Genomic DNA, 14,832 nt, shown 5'->3' on the forward strand with positions numbered 1-14,832 from the left:
TTTGACAGCGAGCAGGGGATCTTCTCCCCTCACTCGCTGTTACAATCTAAAAAAACCACAGCCATTCGGGGCTCCACCCACCTAGCTACATCGTTCATTCACATTTTGCTGTAAATAGGAAAACAACAAGTACCAACAGCCTTTGCAGCTCTTGGCTTTTAATTCTTAATGAACTACCAGAGCGCTGTTGATCAATTAGCTTCCTGTTATTCAGTAACTACCTGCCTATATCGGAGGTTTGGGCAGACAGCTATGCAGACAGTTTGCAGGATCATGGCATTACACCCGTGATCTGCTGTTAGTGGATGCAATGCTTTACAGGTTCCAAACAAAAAAGGAATAAATTAATATTTTTGTAGCTGCAAAAAAATGTACAATTATTATTTCTTTTTGTAAAGGTAAACTTATCCTTTAACCACTTGCCGACTGCCTAACGCCGATCTACGTCGGCAGTCAGCCCCTCACAGGCAAAGTGACGTAGGGCTACGTCACTAGCTTGTGAGGGTCTAGGGAGCGAGCGCGCGCCCCCGGAGGCGCGCTCCCGCACCCGCGTGGTCACGGACCCCCCCGCGCGTGTGACCAGCGGACCCGATGTCCGCCGGTCACTCGGCGATCGGCGGGGGAGAGGGAGAATGTCAGGCAGCTTGTGTAAACAAGCTGCCTGTCATTCTCCTCGCTGTAAAGACACTGATAAAACGGATCTAGTATGTAGATCCGTTGATCAGTGTCCTTACAGCTCAAGCCACAGCCAATCACAGTAGAAAGCACGCCCCTAGGGATACACACAGCCCCTCCCTTGCAAATAAAGTTAACCCCTTCACAACCAGTGTATTTTTACAGTAACAGTGCATATGTATAGCACTGATTACTGTAGAAATGTCACTGGTAACCCCAAAAGTGTCACAAATGTCAGTCAAGGGTCCGATCTGTCCGCCGCAATGTCGCAGTACCGCAAAAAAAATCGCAGATCGCCGCCATTACGCGTTAAAAAAAAAAACAACAAAAATGACAAAAATCTTTCCCTTTGTTAGTAAACGCGATAACTTTTGCGCAAACCAATCAAAATACGCTTTTTGCGATTTTTTTTACCAAACATATGTAGCATAAAACAAATTGGCCGAAAATTTTAAAAAATTTTGATTTTTACTTTTTTTTTTGGGGGAATTTCATATAAAAAAATGTGAAAAATATTGTTATTTTTGCAAAATTGACGCTCTTTTTTTGTTTATAGCGCGTGATCAAAAAATCGCACAGGTGATTAAATACCACCAAAAGAAAGCTCTGTTTGTGGGAAAAAAAGGACGTCAAATTCGTTTAGGTACAGCGTCGCACGACCGTGCAATTGTCCGTTAAAGTCACGCAGTGCCGAATCGCAAAATACCCCCTGGTCAGGAAGGGGGTAAAATCTTCCGGGGCTTAAGTGGTTAAAAATCTGTGTAGCTCTAGTGTGATGATGAAAAAATGTGACAATAAGTGTTTGTGTATGCCTGAAATACTTTTAAATGTAGGTGGTTAGACTTTTTTTCTTGTTGTTTGCTTTCTCATATATGATTAGGAATTATAGCAGCTTTGTTGCATAGTCAATTATCAAACTGCACCATGGCCACAGTCAGTTAAACATTGCTCCCACACAGTTTTGTAATACAATGCAAACATGCACTTTTTTTTTGTTTTAGAGAAAACTACAAGTGTATATGCCACAAGCAGCTACCTTTGTTACAGTCCAGAGAAAACACACAAGCCAATCAGGTAAAAAAAAAGTGTCTCTCCTATTTTAGGCTAGCATATTGCATATATCTACACATATGAATTTGTTTACAATATTTTATTAAGTGCTTGCTTTTGTTACTTTTAGGATGAAATTGTATTACACAGCGTTGTGGTGCTTTACAATGTTTTCTTTGGCTTCTGGTGGTAAGTAACACATAGCACAAATACATATGTATTCACACAGTACAAAACTTTAAAAAAACTAACAGTAGATTAGGACAAAACATATATTAAAATAGCTTGTCACTGAATGACATGTACATATTTAAAATAAAAAAATATAATTACAAAATGAATCATAAAGTTGAAATATTTGTGACCATGAATTGTTGTTATGTAAATATATTTGTTCATTGGTTCCTATTTTTATATATTGTATTAATAAAATAGGCATTATGTAAAAGTGCTATTGAATACTGATGTAAGCTGCTGTGTCCTTTCCTCTTCGTTGCACATACTGGGTTCTTTCCTGTATTTTATATTGCTGTTTCTTTTTGATATGTTGGATAGACATCTCTATCAGCAAATAGCTGTACAATAAGTTAGCACTGATGATAAAGAAAATAATAATCCAGAAATAATAGTAGCTGTGCCTTGTAAAAAGGGTTGTACACTTAAATAGAGAGCAAGTCTTGCATATTGTACAGAGACTTGTGTGAAAAAGCTGGTGGGTTTTTGCCTTGGTGTAGACAGTTATTGAAAATATGTCCTGTAAGGGAAAGTTACATGGTTTTGTACATATTTTCTTTTTTTGTATTGAGTTTAGGAATCACAAAATAACATTTTGGAAAGGTAAATAAAAAAATTGTAAGTGTATGAGAAGACTTTTTTTTTTTATCTTTAAAAAATTTCATTAGCATTTTAAATTCACAGATTCCAACAAAAACAATTGCAGTTATTTGTTACTGCTATCACATTGTATGGTTCAACATACAACAAACAATTAGGAACATGAAGACAATTACAAATGTACCTAGTAAAAAACAAAAATCTGTAGATTTTATCCACCTACCCTGAGTGGGAACTATCTGTAAGCGGATTTGGCCATAGTTTACTAGGGAGAAGGCATTGAATCCAATTGAGAAATAAGAGAAGGTGTGTGGCGCTGCCAATATACTCTTAGTATTCCATACACATCTCCAAAGGTGTCAAAAGTGCAAAAAATATAATAAAAATTATTAAAAATACTGTGTATGTCTTACTAATTGATACTGGAATAAGATAATAAATAAAGTGATGTAGGTGACAGGTGACTGTATTATAAACGCTTATAAAGTGCCAAGTGCAACAATACTGTGCTGTGTATATCCTGATAATTGGTAAAATTGGTGATTGAATAGAATCAATAAATAAGTGAAATCAATAGTGGGTGACTATATTCGATAAAAATGTGCACTGGAATATTGTACCAGATCAAAAAAATGTGGTAACAAAAAATGTGCAAACTTAAACTGGTGGTAACAATGGCAGGTGTATGGTGATACCACAACCTGTCATAAATGAGTGACGAAAAATACAATGAATAAAATCATGGAATAAAATCAGTGGTGACGTATAATGTAATAAGTGGTTGAAAGGTGAACAACTGTATCTATCCTTGGGTGTATCGAATAAAATCCACTAGCAATATAGTATATCAGCAGGGAACTGTATATGAAACCTCACAGCAGGTATATGGAAAAATATAAATAAATAAAACAACCGTAGATAAATATAGCAGCAGTAATCAGAACTTCAAATGAATAAATAGTCCATAAATAGTCTAAAAAAATGGATGATCCCACAATTAAAAATAGTCCATACATGATTAGTGCAACAAATCTCAGAAAAAAGGTGACTTCGGTGCAGGTGCTTCTAGATATTTCTTTAAGGGTGCCCGAACTCAGGTGATCACTCTGTGCTCCCCGCACCCCCAGGACCGCACTCACCAGAGTTAGTCACCCCTACAGGGGTACAAAGCCTTGGGGATATAATTCTCTGGGTCCCCCTCTGGTCTCTCTGGATGGTCCTATGGATAGGAGTGCTGTCCGGTAACCAGCCCGAGTCCTCGTCACACTGTGTGCCTTGTAGTTCAGCTTTCAGTGTAATAATCCAGGAGAGGAGAGGAGGCTGCCACTCACACAGTCACTGACCACAGCTAGTCCTAGTAGCCCGCACTACTCAGTCAGGAGGTAATGAGCGAACACCGCTACACTGCCTGACAGCACTACTGTGTGTTAGCAATAGCTACTACTCAACTCACGAGGGCCGGGCTAAGGGCTTTTTGCACTTTTGACACCTTTGGAGATGTGTATGGAATACTAAGAGTATATTGGCAGCGCCACACCCCTTCTCTTATTTCTTATTTTCACTATATATCTTCGGAATATAGTTTCAGAGGTGGGCTGCAGCCATCACCAGTAGAGAATCTAATATATCCTAAGCGCGGATTTCTCCATATATAATTGAATCCAATTGGCCTTAAAATTAGTGGAGGTTCAGATATCACAGTTCTTTAAGTAAGTAGAAGCTCTTGGGTTGTTTAGCCATTTTTGCTATTTATTTTTGAAATTGTTAGTAGTAGAATTTTTAATATGCAAAAGCAGTTCGTACTGTGCTTGTATATTCAACCTAGTAATTACATTGGACAGGTTGGGAGATTCGGTAGATTTCCACATGCTAGAAATAGTAAGCCTTGCAGCTATTAAAATGTGTGCTACTATAGTTCTATAACATAGTGGATATATATCTAGATCTATTCCTAATAACGCCATCACAGGGGATAGTTCTGTCAGGTTACCTGTAAGTTCAGCTATAAGGGAGGATATAGACTTCCAAAAACTTTCAAAGTTTTTGCAGGCCCATAGAGTGTGTTGAAAATTTCCTGTTAGTTCGTTACATCTCTAGCAAATCGGGGAGGTTGAAGGAAACATTTTCGATGACCTATATGGGGTCAAGTACCATCTGTTTAACATTTTTGATGAATTATCCCAATGCTCAATACATGAGGATGCTTTGTTGTTAATTGATAATGCTTTTTGCCATTGTTACCAGGTAAGATTTTGTGAAAGATCCTTTTTCCATTTAATTATATTGGGATTTTTTTTTTGTAATGGAAGAGGAAGAGGAAAGTAGATCGTATGATAGATTTATTCCTCTCTTTTTTTGTGAATTTTGTTCTGTAAAAAATGGCCATATTTCTGTGGGAATATCAACATTATCATTAAGTTTCAAATCTTTTGGACGGGTACATAGAAACATAGAAACATAGAATGTGTCGGCAGATAAGAACCATTTGGCCCATCTAGTCTGCCCAATATATCTGAATCCTATGAATAGTCCCTGGCCCTATCTTATATGAAGGATAGCCTTATGCCTATCCCATGCATGCTTAAACTTCTTCACTGTATTTGCAGCTACCACTTCTGCAGGAAGGTTATTCCATGCATCCACTACTCTCTCAGTAAAGTAATACTTCCTCATATTACTTTTAAACCTTTGCCCCTCTAATTTAAAACTGTGTCCTCTTGTGGTAGTTTTTCTTCTTTTAAATATGCTCTCCTTCTTTACCGAGTTGATTCCCTTTATGTATTTAAAAGTTTCTATCATATCCCCTCTGTCTCTTCTTTCTTCCAAGCTATACATGTTAAGGTCCTTTAACCTTTCCTGGTAAGTTTTTTCCTGCAATCCATGTACTAGTTTAGTAGCTCTTCTCTGAACTCTCTCTATATCTATATCCTTCTGGAGATGTGGCCTCCAGTACTGCGCACAATACTCCAAGTGAGGTCTCACCAGTGTTCTGTACAGCGGCATAAGCACTTCTCTCTTTCTACTGCTTATACCTCTCCCTATACATCCAAGCATTCTGCTGGCATTTCGTGCTGCTCTATTACATTGTCTTCCCACCTTTAAGTCTTCTGAAATAATTACTCCTAAATCCCTTTCCTCAGATACTGAGGTCAGGACTGTGTCAAATATTCTATATTCTGCCCTTGGGTTTTTACGTCCCAGGTGCATTATCTTGCACTTATCCACATTAAATTTCAGTTGCCAGAGTTCTGACCATTCTTCTAGTTTTCCTAAATCCTTTTCCATTTGGCGTTTCCCTCCAGGAACATCAACCCTGTTACATATCTTTGTGTCATCAGCAAAAAGACAAACCTTACCATCAAGGCCTTTTGCAATATAACTTATGAAGATATTAAACAAAATTGGTCCCAGTACAGATCCCTGAGGTACCCCACTGGTAACATGACCTTGTTCTGAATGTTCTCCATTGACTACAACCCTCTGTTGTCTGTCACTCAGCCACTGCCTAATCCACTCAACAATATGGGAGTCCATGCTCAATGACTGCAGTTTATTGATAAGTCTTCTATGTGGGACAGTGTCAAAAGCCTTACTAAAATCTAGATATGCAATGTCTACTGCACCTCCACCGTCTATTATCTTAGTCACCCAGTCAAAAAAATCTATAAGATTTGTTTGACATGATCTCCCTGAAGTAAACCCATGTTGTTTTTCATCTTGCAATCCATGGGATTTAAGATGTTCCACAATCCTATCCTTTAATAGGGTTTCCATTAATTTGCCTACTATTGATGTCAGACTCACTGGTCTATAGTTGCTCGATTCCTCCCTACTACCTTTCTTGTGAATGGGCACGACATTTGCCAATTTCCAATCTTCCGGGACGACTCCTGTTACTAATGATTGGTTAAATAAATCTGTTAATGGTTTTGCCAGCTCACCACTAAGCTCTTTTAATAATTTTGGGTGTATCTCATCAGGACCCTGTGATTTATTTGTCTTCACTTTAGACAGCAATCTTAGAACGTCTTCCTCTGTAAAGACACATGCATCAAACGATTCATTAGTCATCCTTTCAAGTGGAGGTCCTTCTCCTTCTTTTTCTTCTGTAAAAACTGAACAGAAGTATTCATTAAGGCAGTCGGCTAGCCCTTTATTCTCTTCTACATACCTTCCGTCCTTTGTTTTTAATTTAGTTATTCCTTGTTTTAATTTCCTTTTTTCATTTATATATCTGAAGAATGTCTTATCCCCCTTTTTCATAGACTGAGCTAGTTTTTCTTCTGCCTGCGCTTTAGAAGTTCTTATAACTTGCTTGGCCTCTTTCTGCCTGATCTTGTAGATTTCCTTATCTTCATTGCTCTGGGTTTTTTTATAATTACAAAATGCTAGCTTTTTATTTTTAATGATTTGGGCCACTTCTGCTGAGTACCACAATGGTCTCTTCCTTTTTTTGCTTTTACTGACAAGTCTAATGCAATTTTCTGTTGCCTTCAATAATGCACCTTTTAAGTAGTCCCATTTCTCCTGGACTCCATGTAATCCGTTCCAGTCTGATAAGGACTCATTTATGACTAATTTCATTTTTGAAAAGTCTGTTTTTCTAAAATCTAAAACTTTTGTTTTTGTGTGGTGTGACTCTTTCACAGTTCTTATATTAAACCACACTGACTGGTGATCACTGGATCCCAAGGTTTCGCCTACAATGACATCATATACCGAATCCCCATTTGTGAATACCAGATCCAAAATGGCCTCCCTCCGGGTTGGCTCCTCAACCACTTGTTGCAGAGACAACCCCAGTAGGGATTTTAGAATATCTGTACTCCTGGTAGAACTTGCTATTTTGGTTTTCCAGTTTATATCTGGAAGATTGAAATCTCCCATAATGATAACTTCTCCTTTCATTGTCATTTTAGCTATTTCTTCAACTAGTAGATCATCTAGTTCTTTGACTTGACCAGGTGGTCTATATATCACACCTACACGAGTTACTGCATGATTAGCAAACTGCAACGTAACCCAAACTGACTCTATGTTGGCCTCACCAACTTGTATTAGGTTAGATTTAATGCTATCTTTCACATACAGGGCCACTCCTCCTCCTTTCTTGCCTTCTCTGTCTCTTCTGTATAAAGAGTACCCTGGTATGGTTATGTCCCAGTCATTTCTTTCATTAAACCCTGTCTCCGTAACAGCCACTAAATCTACATTCTCAGATGCCATAATTGTCCCAAGTTCATTGATTTTTTTTACCTAAACTCGAGCATTTGTAGACAGGACTCTGAGCTTATCATTTCTTAACCTCTGTGCTTCTGACCTGTTCTGGCATTGTTTCGGGGGGCAATTGGACTCTTGTAATTCCACTCTTTTGCCCCCCCTTCCTAGTTTAAATACTCTTTCGCAAATTCTTGGAGTTGTTCACTAAGTACATTTGTTCCTTTGAGAGAAAGATGCAAACCATCTTTTTTGTACAGTTCCTTTCTATTCCAAGTAGAGCTATCATGAGAAACAAAGCCAAATCCTTGCTCTTGACACCACTTACTAAGCCATATGTTGAACTCCTTTATGCGCCTCTGCCTATCATTCTGAACATTATGCACAGGCAGAACTTCAGAAAATGAAATGGTGGATGCAAAATCCTGTACGTCATTTCCAAGTGTGATAAAAGATTTTTTCACCTCTGACACTTCATTGCAAGCCAGGTCATTTGTCCCTAGATGGACAAGAACATCCACGTCCCCTTCCTGCTTTGCTTGCTTAACAATATTAATAATACGTCTTCTATCTCGTCTAGCAGTAGCACCAGGGAGACATCTCACAAAACCATTTTCTTTAAGCTCCACACTTCTTATGATTGAATCACCCAGCAACAGCTGCTTCCTTTGAGACTTCACTTTATCTTTTTTGTCCTTGGCTGCAGTCTTGCATACATTAGACATAGGAGTCGATGGTTTCTCACCCTCTGTGCTTGAGTCCATATCCATGTTGTCCTTACATTCTGAGAGTGCTGCAAATGAATTTTGGAGAACCACCGACTGTGGGACATGTCTTCTTTCCACCACTCTAAGTCTTCCTGAACCTACAGTAACCCATCTGCCATTTCTGGGGGTCCTCTGTGGCAGTGGCATTGCAGCAGTCCCAGCTGGAGTTTGTTTAACAGATAATTTAAATATCTCTGATTTCAAAAATGCAATTTCCTGCTGCAGTAAGGAGAATTGTCTACAGATCTGACAGCATCCGAATCTCCAAAGAGTGGAACATGAAATAAATGCAAAACAATTCCTGCACTGAACCAAGTCTGCCATTTTAAAGAGGAGAGAAAAAAAAAAATAAGAAAATTTGTAAATTTAAGTCAAACAAATCTTACCTTTTTTTTTTCTTTTTTCCACCTTCCAGCCTACCTCCTGACCATCTCCTGCAATATCTCATTCACTGTACTTAAAATGTTGTACTTGCAATGGAGTACTTGCAGCTAATGAATTAGGCCAGCTAATGAGTATTTCTCTATATATACACACTCCTTCACAGCTCCTCCCCCAGCAAAAAATGTAACACCTTAATGGGCTAGTCTCATTAGCAAATGCACAATAGCAGACACCTGACCAAATTCCTTTTCTCTTCTCAAGCAATGGTCAGCAAAAAGAAACACAGATGAGTTGGTTGCAAACTCCAAGCCAATCTCTTTCAGTATCTCTTCAGTCTCCTGCAATATCTCATTCACTGTACTTAAAATGTTGTACTTGCAATGGAGTACTTGCAGCTAATGAATTAGGCCAGCTAATGAGTATTTCTCTATATATACACACTCCTTCACAGCTCCTCCCCCAGCAAAAAATGTAACACCTTAATGGGCTAGTCTCATTAGCAAATGCACAATAGCAGACACCTGACCAAATTCCTTTTCTCTTCTCAAGCAATGGTCAGCAAAAAGAAACACAGATGAGTTGGTTGCAAACTCCATGCCAATCTCTTTCAGTATCTCTTCAGTCTCCTGCAATATCTCATTCACTGTACTTAAAATGTTGTACTTGCAATGGAGTACTTGCAGCTAATGAATTAGGCCAGCTAATGAGTATTTCTCTATATATACACACTCCTTCACAGCTCCTCCCCCAGCAAAAAATGTAACACCTTAATGGGCTAGTCTCATTAGCAAATGCACAATAGCAGACACCTGACCAAATTCCTTTCCTCTTCTCAAGCAATGGTCAGCAAAAAGAAACACAGATGAGTTGGTTGCAAACTCCAAGCCAATCTCTTTCAGTATCTCTTCAGTCTCCTGCAATATCTCATTCACTGTACTTAAAATGTTGTACTTGCAATGGAGTATTTGCAGCTAATGAATTAGGCCAGCTAATGAGTATTTCTCTATATATACACACTCCTTCACAGCTCCTCCCCCAGCAAAAAATGTAACACCTTAATGGGCTAGTCTCATTAGCAAATGCACAATAGCAGACACCTGACCAAATTCCTTTTTTTACCTTTCACAATATTTTTGAAATGTAATGGTAGGCAATAATACTTTGGGAACCTTGAGTTATCCACTCTTTTGCTGATAGTCTTATTTTAAAGTAGTCTAATATTCTTGAAGTGGTACCTTAGTATGCAAATTTCCTATTTTAGTTTTAGAATATGCTTCCATGCTATCAGAGTTAATTTAATAGAAAAGAAGTTGGATATAATTATTTTTTGGGTATTAAATGTTTACCTATAGAAAGGGCAAATAGATTCTGTCCTATAGTGATCTCTTTTTCAATGTTTGTCCATAGTTTGTCATCGGGGGAGGAGAAGCAGAATTTTATTTGGTCTAATAGTGATGCATAGTAATAATTTTTGACATCTGGAAAGCCCATTCCTCCTAAGACTTTAGAAGTAGTTAATACTGGGAATGCTACTCTGGGTTTTTTTCTGTTCCATATAAAATTTTTCAATTTAGTATACATCTGCGTAAAAAATTTTGGAGGCTATCGGGATGGGGAGGGAGCAGAAAGAATACAGGATTTTAGGCAATATTTGAATTTTAAAGGCTACAATTTTACCAACCCATGATAATTGAGCTTTTTGAATATGTTGTAGGTCTTTGCTGGCTTGTTCTAGGAGTTTGGGAAAATTAACTTCGTATATTTTAGAGGTTTGGTACGTCAGCTATACTCAGATATACAATAAACATCAAAAAATTCCTGCGCTAAGTGAAAACAGTGAAAAAAATATATAAATGTGTTGAACAAAAGCAAGCTGCATACACAGACTTATAGAAGAAAGTCCAAATCAATATATACCCAATATGTGTTGCGCTAGAGAGTGAATAATAAATTAATGAACATAAAGCATCAAACCCTGGAAAATATTAAACAAGTGACGTGAATACCCTCTAAACGTGAAAATGTTATAAATAAGAGGGACTACCAATCCCAGCACGTGAAATGATGCATTTTTCAAAAAAAGTCCTTCAATACACAAAAAGTCCAAAAAGTATAATAGCATAAAAGTCCTTAAGTGAAAAAGGAAGGGAGTAGTGAATCTCAGATGAGAGGAACCACAAGTCCCAGTAGTAGCAGAATGTCCAGCAGAGCTTCACCTGAATGGCACCCGTGATCAAGGAAGGTGTAAAAATAGGCTGCTTACCAGATTCCAATTGTCTTCTAATTTAATAGATAGACCACAAGACACTTGTCAGATAGGGGCCAATCACAAATATCCTATAGGAAACTCCTTCAGACCAACAAATCCAGGTAGAGCTGGAGCAGATACTATCAAGCCAATCCTCACATGTACAAGGGGAGAGCCCATAGGAGATAGTCCAAAACGTAAATAATATATATAGCATAATACCGTAATAAAATATTTATTTATTTAAAAAAAATGGCACTTACTAAAACATACAAGCAAAGAGAGCAGTATGTCCAACACACACGAATCCAAGCTGTGGCGTCCCGCGTGTATCAGAGAGGATTCTCCGGCCGGTGTTGGGGGCATGGCTATGTTGTGTCTAGAACCGCCTGACTAGTTTAGTCATAGATTGACATCTGGGGCATGGCTTCCGGAAGACGTTAATCTATGACAAAACTAGTCAGGCAGTTCTAGACACGACGTAGCCACGCCCCCTCCAAGCCAGCCGGCCAAGCCAGCCGGAGACTCCCTAACATCGGGATTAGTGCGTATGCATTCGGTTAATGGCTCTATTGCTATTATTGGGGATAGTGGACAACCTTGTCTGGTTCCATTGGTTAAGCTAAGACTTTTGGAGATTAATCCTGAGGAGAACACCTTAGCTGAGGGTTGTGAGTATGACATGATGGCCGAGTGTATAAATCCTTTAATGTCAAATTTTTCTAGAGTTTTAGAAATAATTCCCAATGCATTCTATCAAATGCTTTCTCGGCATCTAATGCCAAGAGAATAGCGGTGTTTGACTGTTTTCTATATGATTGACTCGATTTACCATCCTACTGGTGCCATGAGGGGCTTGTCTTCCATTAACAAAACCTACTTGGTCTGGCCCAATGAGATATGATGCTATGATTATTAAGCAGCTTGCTAATAGAGCCAATACTTTTTAAAGTTTTGCATAGAGCAATAAAAGATTCAAACCCCTGTCGGCTTTTTTTGTTGTTGCTTGTGTCTCATTGGTGGGATTTCTCTTTACTTCTTGTCCCAGAGATACAATAGGAATTGAAAGGCGTTCTGTACCAAGTGAGAGGAATTTTCCTCTTAGACAGTTGTCACCAGAAGAGGTGTCTCCTTTGGAAGATTTCCCCTCATGTCTAGTTCTAGTGACAACTTTAAATTTTAGATTTTTTTTTTTTACTTGTTTTTTTATTAATTTCAATACAAATAACATCAATACATACATACAATTTCCCTAAGGGACACATACAGTACATACATTTTTTAGATTTTCAATCACTTTTTGTTTTAGTGACAATGGTTACCAGGACAATTTAGAGATTGGGAATTTACCCAACAGGTACACTAAAATCTTCTTCATCAGAACTTCTGGGGTGTCCTCCATTATGCTCTGTGTTTTAATTCACAGACCCCCACATCATTACAGGACAAAGATCTACAGTGCAAAGTGGGGGTTTCCGAAACTCCCAAAAAGAGACTTTAGCAAGCTTATCTCTTGAAGACAGCTAAGTTCAGTGGTGTAGGTGGGGCATGGAGTAAATATTAATTATTTTGTTTACAAGTTGGGCTACTTTTTACTTTTTAAAACAACATAACAGAAACATAATTTCTTTCATTTATATGATATATTAATATTTAGTATTTTTTAAAAAGAAGGTGAAGTTTCCATCAAACATAGCAGTGCCCCATTTCTACAGCTGTGCCCTTAGATAACCCATAGTGCTCTAGGAATCCTTTGTCATGTATTAAGGCTGGTTTAAGGGCTGGTTTACACCAGAATGCAATGTGGGAATGATGTGTTCTGTGTGTGTTTCTTGCACAGTGCTCAAAACACATTGATTTTATGATCTGCTGCCATTTTATTGTTAACGGCAACCCAAACGCTGTGCACAGCATTTGCAAGCAGTAAATTGCATGATATTGCAATACTATAAGATTTGGTGTGGGGCATTTTCCAAAGTTCCGGTGCGATTGGCAGCTCATTCAATGACTGAGCTGCAAAGTCGCACTGCAGGGAAATGTGTTTCTGGGTGATTCTCGTGTGAACTGGCCTTTAGACCTGTGAGGTGTGTTAAATCAGGTTATGTTGCACGTTAATGTGTGCTGTATTAACGTTGCCAATGCACGCCAGTGCACCAGAAACTTCACCTCACCCATTTTTACCTCTGCAGCACAACGCAGTTCATGGTAGTGTGTTATTGTGAGTTCTATGGACCAGTATGGACCAGAACCAGAAAAAAAAGATCATTTTTCTTAGAATTTTTAATAGCGCAGGGATGGGGTTCCGCTCCTTTCACACCTGGGCGTTTTTGTTGCAGGTGTTTATTGGGCATTTTTTGGGCGTCTTTGGAGGCAGGCATAACATCTGAACTTCTGTATAGGGGTATATATACACATACATATATATATATATATATATATATACACATATACACATATAGGTGTGAAAGGAGCGGAACCCCATCCCTGCACTACTGAAATTATGTCAGTAGCGCAGGGATAGGGTTCCGCTCCTTTCACACCTATATGTGTGTATGTGTATATGTGTATATATGTGTGTGTGTGTGTGTGTGTGTGTGTGTGTATATATACTCCTATACAGAAGTTCAGATGTCATGCCTGCCTCCAATGACGTCCACAAAAAAGCCCAATAAACGCCTGAAACAACAACGCCCAGGTGTGAAAGGAGCGGAACCCCATCCCTGCTCTTCTAAAAATTCTAAGAAAAATGATCTTTTTTTTCTGGCGGTCACCCTAACGTGGATGAGTTCGGTCACCCTGACACTTAACACTTTCCCTACAGAAACTAGATTATTGAATCTAACTATAGTGGTATATAGTACCCTAACTACACTGCATATTCCTTTCCTCACACTAATAATTGTTAAATGACACTGGAGCAGCAGGAGTAACAGAAATGCTTCTACTCTATTCCACAGCCTCTCTATTACAGTGCTAGAGATTTGGCGGGGCTATGTTATATACTGGGGGGCGTATTCACTGCTGATTGGCCTCTGGCCCCCCTAGTCACTCCAATCACATTCCTAGAAGACTCCTGCCCCCTCAATTGGCTTTTACTGAGGTTTCTGGTCCAATCACGGGCTTTTAAAGCCAAGTTCCTATCCCATTGCATTTTGGGTGGTTCTGGTGGCCGAACTCCGAACTTTTACCGCAAAAAGTTCGGAATTCGGCCGAATTTCGAACAGCCAATGTTCGGGTCAAACCGATGGTCGACCCAAACTGTTCGATCATCCCTATGGGGGACCCCACTTACCACCTCAGACCAGTCTGAATATGCACTATTTATTACCACCCTTTGGACACGCCCTTTTAGCCAGTTCCGTATCCAAGAGCAAACCTTGCGGTCGATGCCTGCAGACCTTATTTTATAAATTAAGCGCTTGTGGGGAACTGTATCAAACGCCTTAGCGAAATCCAGGTACACCACATCCACTGGTATCCCCCTATCTAGCTCACAGAGATTGGTTTGACAAGAACGCCCATTTGTAAACCCGTGCTGATTACTGCTGACGATGTTGTTTTCTTTAGCAAACTCTACGATATAGTCCCTTATCATCCCCTCCAGAAGTTTACATACTATCGATGTCAGACTGACAGGCCTATAATTTCCCGGGACAT

General features: G+C 38.9%; 1 protein-coding gene across 1 annotated transcript in view; it reads left to right on the forward strand.

Annotated features, from left to right (window-relative positions):
* Positions 1-1,694: 1,694 nt before the first annotated feature.
* The window catches only part of KLKB1 (kallikrein B1), a gene marked incomplete at its 5' end in the record, with an annotated part of 112,850 nt that continues 99,712 nt past the window's right edge, over positions 1,695-14,832 (forward strand). The window contains 3 exon segments of the mRNA XM_082244057.1: positions 1,695-1,730; positions 1,733-1,749; positions 1,856-1,914. Coding sequence (XP_082100183.1) covers positions 1,695-1,730; positions 1,733-1,749; positions 1,856-1,914 — 112 coding nt within the window.

The sequence above is a fragment of the Pelophylax lessonae genome (genome assembly GCF_965119305.1).
Source record: "Pelophylax lessonae genome assembly, chromosome: 1".
Lineage (NCBI taxonomy): Eukaryota > Metazoa > Chordata > Amphibia > Anura > Ranidae > Pelophylax > Pelophylax lessonae.